At 35.0% G+C, this 14980-nt stretch overlaps 1 protein-coding gene across 1 annotated transcript in view; it reads right to left on the reverse strand.

The window, feature by feature from the left end:
* Window positions 1-14980, reverse strand: part of LOC129369604 (protein diaphanous homolog 3-like) — a 147250-nt gene that overhangs the window by 101922 nt on the left and 30348 nt on the right. Inside the window, exon 17 of the mRNA XM_055045118.1 lies at window positions 13267-13381. Coding sequence (XP_054901093.1) covers window positions 13267-13381 — 115 coding nt within the window. The remainder of the gene's footprint in view (window positions 1-13266; window positions 13382-14980) is intronic.

Here is a 14980-nt window from a genome sequence, read left to right on the forward strand (position 1 = left end):
TACGAAAGCTCCTGAATTTCTTAGAAATTTCTCCACCTTTGAGAGACATATTATCCACCACGGATATGTTAAGTGGATATGTTAAGTGGGTCCAATTTAGATGTATTCTGAGGGTTATTGTAGTTAAGGTTGACAGCACTGAAGCATAAATTTGAATGATCATGGCTCTTTAATGTGTCACATAGTTTGACAAGTCACACCAAGCTGTCAGCTCTGACCGCGGACTTTAACTCCACCTGGGAGTCTTCACTTCCCAAAACAACCCATACGAGCTTAACCTCTCACACACATGCATACCATCTCTTCCATCAAGTATTCTACAAATATGCATGGTGCAGACTGACAGAGCCCACACAAACACGCCATCTTCCTAGGTCATTATATTTATATGGAAATGTGCTGTCTAATTATCTCTTACAGTGTGCTAGTAGTGAGCAACAAACTTGTTGTTACCCAACTTTCTCTTTAACAGGCTACATTGATCTTGAGAGCAAAGCATTAATAACATACAGGAAATGATATCTAGAAACTACATGGAAAGACAGAAACTTATAAAGCTTCTTTGTTTAAACACCTGATTTCTTTTTCCCCCTACAGAATGAGGGTAACAATGTTTGACAACTTTCCCAACTCCAAGCCTTTAATCTTTTAAATGGTGATGTATAATTAACACCAACTCATTTCAAAGTAAAGATCGACTTTCAATTACTTTCCAACCCATTAATAAACATAACCTCAATAAGTAATAAACCCTGTAATATAAAAATAAACATAGCAAGCAAGAGCAGTGAGCTCAATAAGATTACAAAGTCAAGATTATAATGTTTGCAAGGATGAAACTAATGCCATAAATGTACATGGAACAGGTTGATCTAATTACTGATCTATAAATGTGAGGCAAACAATGGAAGGGCCACTTCTTTGAGCCTCTGCATCTATCATCACATAAATCCAATGTGCTGTGATTGCTTTCTAACACCATTATAGTGCTACAATTCACGCAGTGAAAATACCAAATGCACAGGAATAGCAATGCCACTTTACTGCTGCTGTTTTATCTTCTGTCATGTGTTCTGCACACACAGCATCATGGAGGAAACACAAAGATAACCAGCATTTATACTGCATAACACTTGATGTCTGTGTTTGGGGCACCAGGAAACATTTACCTTAGTAACCATACACTTACTCTGGCTGACAGGAAGTTTGCTTTAGTTTTATTATGCTTTTATTTGAAGATTACTTTCTCTTTGATGTCAACCTACTGAAGGTGATACTCATGGAGAGCAGCCATGACAAACAACTAATGACTTCACCCAGATTAAATTCCCTCAATCATCTCCTTGTGGATATTTAATCTGTATTAGTAAGTAGCCAGATGTATGTTACATAAATAAAATAACTTTTGTAGTAGATTTTGCTGATTGGCTTATTTATAAATCCACTGTTGAGGTGAAGTCTTATAACTTTGATATGTTTTTATTTATTTTTCCCAGGTCAAGTCTGAGATGTGATCTGCCATACTAATAATGTGCAAGAACCCGCTACTGGGGCCATGTGCTGTAAATCTTTTTGAAAATCAAATGAAAGGACATTCAGAACTCTAAAAAATGTCTGTGACCTGTTGCTGCCTTTTTCATCATAAGCTGTGCTTTGTGCTGGTTTTTCTTGCTGTTTGAGGGTTCAACTAAGTTGTTTCCATGCACTAAAATTCTGGTCATCAATTATTTAGTGAGTTAGCTTAACTTTCACTGTCTTTATCCTCACATATCATATTGGTCTTTGTGATCAAGATGTTAAAGCTCCTGAATTGATCGGGACATCTTGATACACATGGAAGAGAATGGTGAGGATAGTTATGGCAACACTCAATAACAACATTTTATGTTTTTTTAAGATGTGCCACTCTGTTTAGAAAAGACAAATTCAGCTATTTGTATATATTTCCTTTCATAAGAAACAGCTATAAAAGATAAAGGAGTATTACCATTTCTCTGAATAAGGTAATGCTGTTTGTCAATTATGAGCGACATGTCTGTTAAACAGCATTTGGTCTCCTTGCTGCAAAAAACAAATGACCGGTCTAATTAACCACCTAATCTTAGCTTGTTAGAATTGTCTTCCTCAACTTTGATTTTTGTGTCTTTAAAAATACACCTAAAAAGAATAAGAAAAGTAGGGTAAACATTTTTTAACAAGCACATTATTTGTAACCCATCCTTGAAAGTGCAGCTTTATCCACAAAAGTTTGAATTAAGCAAAATAGCTTATGTTGCCTCTTTTTAATAGATTATGCTTGAATGGTCAGATCACGTGACTAGGTTATTTAAAACTCACTGACTTTTATCAATTAGAAATATCTTTCTCAGAGTGAAAAGACATTGTTAATATAAAATATTTATGACTTTCAGGCTGTATCTAAACATTTACATGCAAGTAATAGGTAAGAAATATGACTAAAATTGAAAGAAATGCATAATCACACAACTTTTCACTATACATACTATTTATTCATGGGTATTTTTCCTTGGATTGCAACTTTGCAATTGGTTTAGGTTAGGCCAGTATTCTTGCATCCTAAAAAAAAGTGATCTTTGTGGGTTCTGTATAATTGGATCTTATTTATTAGCTGCCCCTAGGAAAGGGCAGCTCTCACACTGCTGTTCTTTTTTCAAACGCTCCAGCAATAGCTTCGTATCTCAGTCATCTTTTGATGAGAAAGTGATAAAAGGAAAAATGCTTTATATTCTACACATCAACTGAGATATTCATGTGGGAATATTTAAAGTGAATGCAATAATTGGTACAACTGACAATTTCAAATACAGAAAATCTGAGAAGATCAATATTATTACAATAGAAAAGAGATTAAAGGACAAATTTATCGACAGCATAAAAATATTCCTTTTACTGTGATTTATAGATTAACAGAAATCTAAGCATAAGCACCAGTTCATTGATTATTTGAAATACCTTAAATATACAGCATCCAGAGATGAGCACAAATCTGAGAAAATCATTAGTTACAGATGTCTCAAACAATTTTTCTCCATTTCACCATACTCCTTCAAATTAACATTTTAGTTTCTAAGACAGCAATTGTTTCAGTAAAAACTGAAAAAAAACTATAAATATTAGTCATGACTAATATAATTTTTTGAAACATTGCAGTAAACCTCATAAGCACTTCCACTAAAAATTACAAGTGTACAAACAAATCTGATGTTCTAAACTGAGAAGTTATGGATTTACTATTACATACCTCAAAACAAATTCTGTTTTGTAAATTTAGAGAATTATAATAAATGCCAGGCATCTAAATTTAGCTGCATTAACCAAATTCCATTGTGTACTTAATGAGGGTGCCACAACCAGTTTAAAGATTTTCAGGTTGGTTTTTTCAATCCCAGTCAGATTGCGTCACGTTGGTTTGTCAATAAAATATCACTACATCATTGCAATAATACAGTCTTTAAATTTGTCCTTAATGTGGAAAATTAAAAAATAGAAACCATAATCAAGAACGTGGAAGACACAATTGCTGGAATAAATTTAAAAACAAAATTCACCTTTTGTTTCTGTTCCAAATCAAGCACAGCATGCAGCCAAGCAGAAGTTCAGTTGAAAAAGCAGGTTTAACAAAACAAAAAAAACAAGACAAGAAAGAGAAAGAAGCAGAAACAGAGCCAAGAGGGGAAACAAAGATGTTAGTGATGTCTGAAGTGAGCACTGATTCAGAGTTGTTTGTTAGCAAAGAGAAAATAACTAACCCGCTGCATTGTAAAATAGATGTGTAACAAACCACGGAATGCGCTTACATAGATTAGGTTCAGTTTGCACTTCTTCACAAAAGCGCATTTGTCAAAAGAAAAACAACCGAGTTTACTGTAATTACAGAAAATTGCTGAATTTCTGTCGATATGTGCAAAAGGACTTAATGTTCCAGTAGAGATTAACGCTTTCAGTTTCTAATGAAACTGATAGCTGATGATGACAGTCGCGTAATTACGTCAGACATCACAGGTCGGAACCATTTAGACCTCATCTGAATGAAACATAATATCTCACAGATTGGTTTCCATCATTACAGGCATTATGTACTAATATTGCCCGACAGATTCTTAATACGCTGGTACCTTTTGCCCAATTTCATTACAATAGTTAGAGAAAAAAATGTTTTGCATTTTCAGGTTAAAAAACAAAATATTTTGAAACAGCCTCAAGAAGTTATTAAATTCTAAAAAGTATTGTAGTATTTATGAAAAGGGCAAATTTAATAAACCTCAATCATGTGGAAATTTACTCACTAATATACAGTTTAAAGGAAGTGAAACCTGTTTTGGATGTGTGCAATTATTGAAAGTTAAATGATGCATTCTTAAAAAATAAATAAATACAAAAAAAAGAAGAATTTTAAAAATCTACCATAAAGAAATTAATGTACAGTAACACTATATTCAGGAATTTTGTATGGAGAAATTTAAGAGTTCCCTCAAAACATTTTTCAAAGCAGATCACTTTTTGTGGGAAACAACATGCTCCCTAAAACAAGGATTCAGTGACAAAAACGCTCCATTTCACTTGGACATACTCTAGTCAATCTTCCTAAGTCCTTATTTGAACTTAATTCCAGTTGGGTTGCCCAACTTTCCATTTTTTCGTTTAAAAATGTTTAATTGTATTTTTCTTTCACCATAACAACACATTTTTCTACTCAGTGGCATTATTTAAATATTAACAATAAGGCATCTAGTTTTAATTCTACTTCTGAAACTATCAAACACAACAAAGTACAACTTAGTGGGAATAAGTGCCATACAGTAAATGTAAATCAGAGCAGGGCTAGCGTATGTTGATAAATACAATACACACAATTTAAAACCTTTCTGCCAAGGCAATAGCAAACATTAAAAACAATCATGTGATTTTCATATTATCTCAAGAACAAGCATGCAGAGAACAATGTGGTGTGGGTTTCCATGGCTGACCTGCTAGACCTAATCAAAGTCCTTGCATAACCAAGAGCAATTCAAAGCACTGGATGCAGAGGTGTAAAGCGTACCACTGCTGGATTGTAAAGCAATAGAGACATGTTTTTTTAGATTTCTGAATCATATCTCTTTGTTTGGGTTTCCAGTTACTACAAGAACAGAACATGCCTGACTACAATTTGCCAAGACTAATATTTGGTGTAGATGGGATTGAGGTGTAGGAGTAATTTTCAGGAGTTGGGTTTGGCCCCTCATCTACAGTGAAATCAACTCATATTGCGTCGAATAAAACAATTTTGGACTATTCCACATGTTGCCATCTTTGTGGGAACAGTATGATAATGGCTCCTTAGATTTTAACATGACAATACACTAGTGCCCAAAGCAAGATCCATTCCTTTCACTGCTTCCTGATTTCAACAGTGTAAAGCACAGTCTGGATGAATTAGAGCAAACACAATGAGCCAGGTCTTCTACTTTAACATTAGTGTCTGACCTCACATAGTCTAGAAAAATTCACATAAGCACACTTCTGAACATCGTTGTCGCAGATGAGATACAGCCACTATAACTTCAAAGTTTGCACCTTCATTGTATAAGAATTGATCATTGCCCCTGGTCACTTTAGGTATAAAGTAATCTTAACTTTACCAACAAGTTTCTTCTGACTTGAAGTAATATTAACATTTTGAACATCCCAGAGTTCTGACTTGAACCTGATACAGAATCTGTGAATGGAACAAAATTTGATGATAAGTAGGTCTTCCATATTCAAAGCGTTGCTGCTCAGTGGCAAAGGTAAATCATCAAATTATAAAAGGAAACATGTAACATATTGCTCAGCAATTAAACTCTATCAGGTGTATAAATAATGTTTGTGCAGTGTTGTGCAACCAAAATTTTAACATATATTTTATACAGTGCTAATTCTGTTACCCTGAATTAGTGAATATTCAGGGTAACAGAAGAACAGTGAATATTCTTAATATTCACTGTTCTTAGATCACCCGAATAGATAATTGAGAGTATATGCTTGACTGATTGTAGCAGAATTACAATTGAGACCAGTTTATTACTGACATTGCAATTTTATTTCTTTTACTCATTCTCGACACTAAAGCCAAACAATGACAGAAATATATACATTTCTTCATCTGAGTTTGTGGGGGAAAAAATGTTCCACAGATGATAGAAGATTTAATCTTTGTGAAATAAACAAATATAACCTTTCAGCTTTACGCTAGGGGAAACGATAACATCTCAGGACACAAGTAAGAAGAAATAGGACTGCGTGCCTGGGGTTGTAATGCCATGAACTGCCCATGTGTGTAGAAACACAGGGTCAATGTAGAAATAATTTCTGAATGAGGGTCACAAGTACTGAGCAGTTCACATATATGTGCATGGGGGGATAGAAAACTGCCTCATGTTAAAATAACATAATACTAGATGTTAAGATTATTGCAACATAACTTATAATGCTCTGCCAGTAAACAACTCTTTTCTTTGTAAGAGACTTTCAAATGTCTGTCTCTTCTGGTCAATACAGAACTATGCAAAATCTCGAAGTAGATTTCTTTTTTGGAATAATTGAAATAAAATGGTTACATCTGATTTAATTTTATTGAAATAGATCCCCAAAGGAACTGTCGCAGAAATCTGGAGTCTGACATTCATTCCACTACACAACGATCGACTCCATACCTCCAATTTATGCTGCTTTGAAAATAACGTTTTATTTTTCTAAGAAATCAAACCGTCAGACACCAGTCTACCGTTGTTTCAGATTACCCAGGACAAGCATCTGCTGTGCTACAAGTGAGCAGAAGAGGGAATAAAATGCGGAGAGAGATACAAGAACAGCAGGGTTGGAGATGGCTTCTCTGACTCAAAATTGAGTCAGAGAACTCTTCAGAGAAACTGCTTTTTCTAGTATTTGCTCCTTCAAAATGAGTGTCCTTTTAAAAGTTTTATGTTTTCTTGCTGTGTTAATGTGTTTGGGGTGGCAGTACTGCTGTAAAACCTAAATATGTCCAAGTCTCCAAGCAGACAGTTTAACGTTGTTGTTCAGTATTTTAGTTTGCCATCAAATTTCAGATGTATTTTGGGTTCTGAACAACTTCGACTGGCAGGGCTACCCTAAAATAATACTACAACGTTTCTCACAAGACAAAAATAAAGCCAACAAACTAGAAAACATTGCTGGTCTGAAAAGAAAGGTCAAAAGATCACCAAAGCATTAACAAGTAATTCTGGGGGAAAATCTGATAACTATATTTTCCATTTCTACCAGACACATCTCAAAAATGTCAACAGAAAAAAGTCATGGGATTACCAAACATTTGACATCTGGTGTTATCTGGAGACCACAAAATGTCTACAAATATTTTGTCCATAAATCTATAAAACTGCAGTGTTCCTAACTTGGGGGTTACAGCCCTCATAGTAACAACCAAAATTATTCACACCACTGGCATATTTATTAATTTTACCAAAATCTTTGACCAAATCAGCAGTTGCACAGGGCATTTCGGAAAGCTTTGAGTTTTCTATTTCTTTTATGGCGTTCTCAAAAGTAAATTGCCTGTGTGTTCTGACATGCTGGTCAAAACAGGCAGGCTACTTTACACGCATTGCGCGAGACTATGCTGAATTTTATCCAACCACAGATGATTTCCTTCATTTCAATTAAAGGAAAGCACATAACCACAACTACAGAAAGAAAATCCAATCTGTTGGGATATACCCATCTTTCAATCAGAAAGAAACTTCTTGGTTGAATAAAAATAATTAGATTTAAGTCCACATGAATAATTTCAGATTTAATACTATTAGAATAACTACAAAATAATGCTGTCATAAAACTATCCATTAAAATATGTTATTTGAGATCAGATTGTTGATTCTCTATTCTGCTAAGATGCATGCTAGTTTTCACAACAAGGAGAACAGTTCCAAACAGTACACAAACTGTGAGTTTGCTGTATTTTCAGTCAGAGTACATAATTGCTCATTAACCACATTTTTTATAATGATAACAATAACAATATGAGCTGTTGAAAGCCCTTAGCACAAAGCAGCCGGAAATTGGATGTAATGATGCTGTCAACAGTGAAGCTACGCTGTCACTTTTCACGACAAAAGGTGGGATGTCTGAAATACCCAGACAGTGCCCAATGTGCTAATTGAAAAGGAAGGAAAAACAGCTTTAAAGAACTTTAAAAGGAACTAGTGCTAACTATGCACTGATTGACACTAATTATGTATGTGTACAAACATTTGTTGATTTGTTTACTCCAAGGTTACGACGAGCTCGCTCTTCTCACATCATCATCATCAGTGTGTGGATGCATTTTATTCTTCTTCACACCAGCAACGGTACCTCATAAAAACAGGTAATTGAATCCTTACAACACCCAAAAGCAACATGTTTACCCTCTCCTTGCTGACGGCTATTCACATAGTCATACAACCTAGGTTATGTCCTCCATTGTCTATTTATTCAAAGGTGACAACATATTAAACTTGTACAGCAAAAGTGATAAGAGCATGCCATATCTGATGGAAATTGGGGTCCAGCACAATCTAATTTGCTTTTTTTTTTCAGCAATTAATATAATTTAATTTAATTTTTGCATGGGCTTTGGGAGTCAGCACAACACAGCAGGTCAGTGAAAACAAACTGCTAGCTGCTATTCAGCTTAATAAAATGAATCCATTGTGTATCGTTTTATCTGCAACTTGTTACTGTCAGGTTCAGAGCATCCATTTGAGATGCTGATGAAAGAATTGCAATTCAAAAAAATGTAAGCTTTGCACATTCTTTCTACAAACAGCACCCCAACTATACTGTACACACACACACACACACACATATGTACACCCACATTTATGGTAGTCAAACAGCACACTGGCCTAGATCACAGATAGATAATTTTAAATGAGTACTAGATATGAATTGCTTTAGGGTGCAGAAGACTGCTGATGTGGCCAAACATGAGATACACTTTTGTATCATGTTTGGCCAATGTTTGATGTTGTAGAGTGCAGTAAAGTCATCTTTACTAGTTAAAGATATTAAACTGACTTTAAAATCCAGCACTGTCCACTTTGATGAGCCTCTAAAAATGTGAATAAAGAGCCTAGAAAGCAGTAAACAGTTCTTCATACGAGAAAACGTAGTTTGACTGCCAGTCAAATGCATCAAAAGGTTGCATGCACCTCGGAATGCTCAACAAGACACTGCTGCTGCTTTGAGGTCTCATGGTAGATAGTCCTTTGTAACACTAAAGCAACAAATGTAGAGAAGCAGGAACATGAGCTGCTCGACTTGAACCGTCTGGTTAAGAAATTAAAGGGAGCTACCAGAATCAGGAGGGACATGTCTGAAGTTCTGTAGCTTCTCACCTCAAAGCTGTTTAGTTCACTGGAGAAGACCACATGAAGGACAAGCACTAGGTTTTCTACAAAAAATGCATTCTCAAATTTGTATTCTGCTTTGCGGCGAACCCTCTCCCTGTCTCACTCTCTCAGGAGAACTATGCCTTATGATCACTTTTTAAAAAATTACAAAAAAAAACAAGCTGCCTCCTAGCAAGCAAACTATGAACACGGTTCCTACGCTTTGCTTTATATTAGAAAACCTTGAATGTCATGTAGCTCATGTCAAGACCTATAATGTATTGAAAAGTCACCAGATTATAAAATGCCAGGAAGCTTAGCAGTAATATTAGTGCAATATGCAGGAAAGCTTTGTCCTCTAAAATAATTGTCAATGAATCTTCGACTAAAGTCACAAATGCAGAAACAATTATCTTTCTGTTTTGTGGTGCATTTTTATGAGAATGCTAATTTTAATAAAAATGCTGTTCTATTTAGGGATTTATATGGTGTGATTTTAAACTTTCTTGGCTTTGTTACAGGGCTGCAGTCATACTGAAAAAAAAAATAACCTACTCTTTTTTATTTTATTTTATTTTTTTTTACCCATGATTGCTCTAGTGTTCCTCTTTTTGGCCATCACCCTGTGGACAAACACATGTGATTGGAAGGATGATGCTTGAGTTTCTTTGACACCTTGTGTTTTTAGTATCTCAACACAGGGTCCAACTGTCTAGGCTTTGGCTGCATTGTTTTGCTGCAGTCCACCAAATTGGTCATCTTGTCAGGCCTGAGGCATGGAAAGTTGGCTAGCAAGTCTTTAAAAATGCATACACCATGGCCTTTGTGCAAGGCTTCTTTCTGTTCCTTAGACAGTGTTATCATTCCTTTTGGTGCATTTTCCTCCCTTCTTTGTCCTGTGTTATTACAATGCCTCCAACCATCTCTGCACACCATCACCTGTGTCAGGTTTTATGCACATGCTGCAGGGAACTTGAGCCAACAGGCCAAATATAATATCAGCAGGCAAAGCATGACATCTAGACACATGGAATATGTAACAATTTACAAATTCTGCACTCCAAAAAGTGAACGTGCTTAATGTTGTTACTGCAAACACTAATATAGCAATGATTATATGCTGTAAGTATAATATATTGTGCAGCCCGAGATGTAGTTAACTGCAGCGACAGTGAAAGTGTTTGACTGGATTTGTTCCTGGATTTGACTGGATGGTAAAAGCAGTATACCATTATTACTATAAAAAAACAGAAAAAACAGTCAATCATTAACTATTTCTAGCTAATAGGTAAAGCATGAATTTTACTAATAGGATTGATTCATTACAGGAGACAAGTCCAAAAGTCCATTGTAGCCTGATGTTAGACCAAGGTCATTTGTTTCAGACAAACTGAATGACAAGACCATTTGTCTTTTTAATCTTGAGTCCTGTATTAGAGAAGCAGTATGACTCAGATCTGTTTACAAGTTCTTTTATCAAAGTCAAATCTCAAGTCTTTCGCCCCAAGTCAAGAATCAACTCTCATGTCTCCAACAACTAAAATAAACATTTTTTTTCATCAAATCCACAACTAGGTCATCCTTAAACCTGGAGCACTCTAGTATTCTTTTCAAGTAATGCATCAATCATATATCATTGTCGTATATTTTCTGATCATAGTTAATAAAGTACAGGCGTGCTGCTTCCACAGAGAGGGGATGGTCTCGCCAACATTCCCCAGGAACAAAGTAAACCCACCATTTTATTTACAGTTTGGCAAGAACTCACTCAGAAAGCAGAAGCAAGAAACAAAAGAACAAAGAAGTTTGCAAAGCCAAAAAATGAATTGTTAATGACAAAAACTGTGTTAATGCTGTTTCCTTTTTAATGTTTAATATTCACCCAGATGCTACTGCTCTTAAGTGAGATGAAACATGATGCTACAAGGCTATTTTTAATAACTCTACAAGCCCACAAGCACATATGCATGAGAGTTCAATAACTGACTCATAAGGGATGAAGCAACTGGATTTGACAGCATGACACAATAGTCATATCTCCTTCAACCTGAAGTGGGGCTCGGCAAAAAACATTTGCTGAACAAAAAATAAAAATGAAGAAAAACAGATCATTTAAAATAAGTGTAGAGTTTTTATTTGTGTTTTTTTTTCTTTTTATTTAAATGCAACTAAATTAAAAATTTACTGCCAATAGTTGTTAAAAATACAACAGACCAAGGGTGGGTTTATGTGCTTTAACTAAAGTTGGAAAAGTTTGTGGGTTCAAAAGACTTTGTTACTTTGAAAATGAAGACATTTAAATCTGTGAAATTGTTTTCTCTGTGAATCATTGTGTGGTTAAAAATTATGAAGAGCCCTTGTTAGGTTCATTAGTTTAAGTTTTACAGAATTACTTGAGTTTTGAGATAGCATAATCTAAAGAATTCTATTAGAAAAGATATACAAGATATTTCTACGATTTCATCTTGAATAGAGCATTATGTATAGCTTCTACCAGTAAAACCCTCCTTCAACTAAAGACAACCATCCCATCTTAAAAGGCGCAATTCCACCACAGCTAAGACAGTCAAATGCCAGAGATTAAAAAAGAGCAGATTTTTATTCTATCAACATTACTTCATAGCTGTCATTAATATGAAACTTTCTTCAAGTCTTAATGTACACTTGGTTAAAATCACATTCTTTTTGAAACAACTTACAGACTGCAATCTGTTTTAGCAAGGAAATGCCAATATGAGCTTAAATAGTTGATCACTGTATTTTGCTGTGTTTTTTACAGTCCATTCCCCATAAACGCTCTCCAATAAAACTTAAATCGCTACATATTATTGAATAGGCTGCTTCAGAACACCAGTTGCATTATACAGTGCAATTTCACCCCTAAACTGAAAACAACTCTGTTTAACCACATTTTCATATCGACTGATATTTATTGACACTCTCATAGACCCAACAGTGGAAAACATACTTAGCAAATTAGTCAGTTGGGATTTGGAAACATGATTATAGTTTATATGTTATTATGATTATCTTGAGAGGCTATTTTGAGCTCTCTGGCAACAGACATGCAACAATGGTGGTTCAACTTTAAGTCCTCATTTCACTAGTACATGCTTATGTTATAAGCACTGAGGCATGCAGAACACATGCGGAACAAGGATTGAAAGTGTCTCTTGTAAGGTGAAACTTTTTCCCTGTGGATATCTCTCTTTTGACCTCCCAAGAAGATACCTGTATGTCTGTTTATCATTTAGTTCAAGCTGTTTTATTCAACACCTTGACGGTCAGAAACTACACTGCAGCTGTGTGTTGTTGGGTCTTAGGCACCTTGAGAGCAGCAGCATAGAGTTGTGACAGGTAGATAACACCTGGATGAATAATTCAAGTTGGCATAAGCGAGCCAGGCACTGACAAGAAAGAAAACACAAGACGTGAATAAATCATCAGTGACAGGACTAATAGACCAAACACAGGGGAGGACAAAAGTGATAAAATCTCTAGCTACCTCCTGCTCTGGCTTTAATCACTCCAACAATCTCATACATGAATATTGCAGGTCTTACTAGACATACTAATGTTCAAGGATGTAACTGTGTGGTGTTTTGTGAAGCAGAGAAATCTGTACTGAAAGTCATTTAGTAAGCTCCAGAGTATCTCCTTAACTTGAAACAGCTGCAACTTTTATGAAAAAGTTTCACTGATCCTGCGCAGATGAATAGACCAGTTATTAACACCCATCAAAAACACATGAAAAATGCAAAGATATTCTTAGATAATGACAAATTGAGCCTTCAAAGAATACACAAGCAATATAGATGGAAAGTGAATATGTATATATATATATATATATAAAAAAAACTTAAAAGCATCTGACCTGTTCTCTGTGAGCCAAAAGTAAGAGCAACTCTGTTGAGGAGTTCTGGTTTGGCATACTTGTCCTCATCAGCCATCACCCAGAAACAACCTTCTGACATTTCCTGTGGACGAATCTGAAAACACAACTTTACATCAGAATAAAATTCACCAGTACTCCTGATGCATGATCATAATCAGAAACCATACTAACAGAAAAGCTGTATTAAAAGGTATAATGACACAAACATAATAAATTAAATATTAAAATGGATTGTAATCTGCCCTCAGCAAACTTGTATTAATCAAAAACTTGCTATTGTAGGCTATGGATGCAGACTTATTTCAACTCAGAAATAAGGATATGTTTGTAAATATACCGACAAAACCTATGAAGTCCCTGTTCTAAAAGTTCTAAATCAAAAAGTCTAAAATCACTTAGCAATTGATTTAAAATAATGCATTTGATTTTTTTTAGAAAGGCATTATTTTAAGTGGGAATTCCCAGTATTTTTTCCATTTATTTTTTAGAATTTTAGAAGACCTCAATCAAAATAGAGTAAAATAACACATGCTCAATGCAGCAGGCAGGAGTGAATCCACTAGAATCACAAATAAGTTGGAAAGGTGCATTCACTGAAGCAATATCAAGAACACCTATCATTTTAAATTTGAATAATCATGCAAGCATTCCTGTAGAATGACCTCAGAACCCCAAAGTATCATTCTCCTTCACTGTGCAATTATCCAAGATTGTTGCACTCCACAAGATAAAAAAAACATAAAAAAAACATAAATAGAACCAAAAGAGACAGACTCCTAGCAAAGATGGCAACATCCTGATCAACAGTGAAAATAAAGTTGCAACTGCAATCAGGACACATAGAACGCATGATAGAGCCACTTCAGGAGAGCAATCACTTGCAGAAGTAGTCACTCTTCTAAATAATGCTTTATAACTCGTCTAAATTAGGCCAAAATACAGACAGGACTTTGCAGCGGGGTTCCTAAGTGAAACCTTTTTTTCCTGAGACAGTCCACAGAATTTGAACGATAATGCACTGTGTTTGACAGAAGAAAAAAAGACTGATTAAAGAAACTCTTTTGAAAACACTTAGTTGAAATCAAGATACCTTTGTCTACAGCCAAGATAAGGTTCAGTATGAGAGGAATGAATGCTGACAGAGCAAAATGTGCCAAGACAAAATTTATAAATGTTTCAGGAAGGTGTGATGAAAGAAAATTTCTAGTTGACAAGATGTATCCATAAAAGAAAGGCAAAAGGAAAAGTAATAATAATCAGACTAGTCACATTTTAAGAAACTTCTTAACAGTAAACATGAGAATACAATGCTATGGCCAGATGGTGTATTGTTGTAATGTAATGCAATAGTCTAAAACAGCAAATTACATTAAAATATTTTTTTCTAAATCCAATGTGGGATAAATGCAAACTTCTATAGTTATGGGAAACTTAAAAATATTTTTTTTAAGTTTAAGTGTAAACACTGGAATTACACTTTTCTGCCGTTATGAAAAATAATTGCAGTGAGTGAGCTGTGTTTTTGTTGATGGTAGTTTGAAAGCTTATTGAAAAACTTTCAAAAGATCTTTGTCCCAAACTCAGCCATATGCTGAGCTCTCCAATAGTTCGATCACATCATTCAATTCTCTTACTTTGAAAAGAGTGACTTGAAATTTTGAGCAGATGTTTTAGTTTGTTGAACACCTGTAGT

This window comes from Poeciliopsis prolifica, unplaced genomic scaffold, assembly GCF_027474105.1.
Source record: "Poeciliopsis prolifica strain line A6 unplaced genomic scaffold, Auburn_PproV2 SCAFFOLD021, whole genome shotgun sequence".
NCBI classification, from domain to species: Eukaryota; Metazoa; Chordata; class Actinopteri; order Cyprinodontiformes; family Poeciliidae; genus Poeciliopsis; species Poeciliopsis prolifica.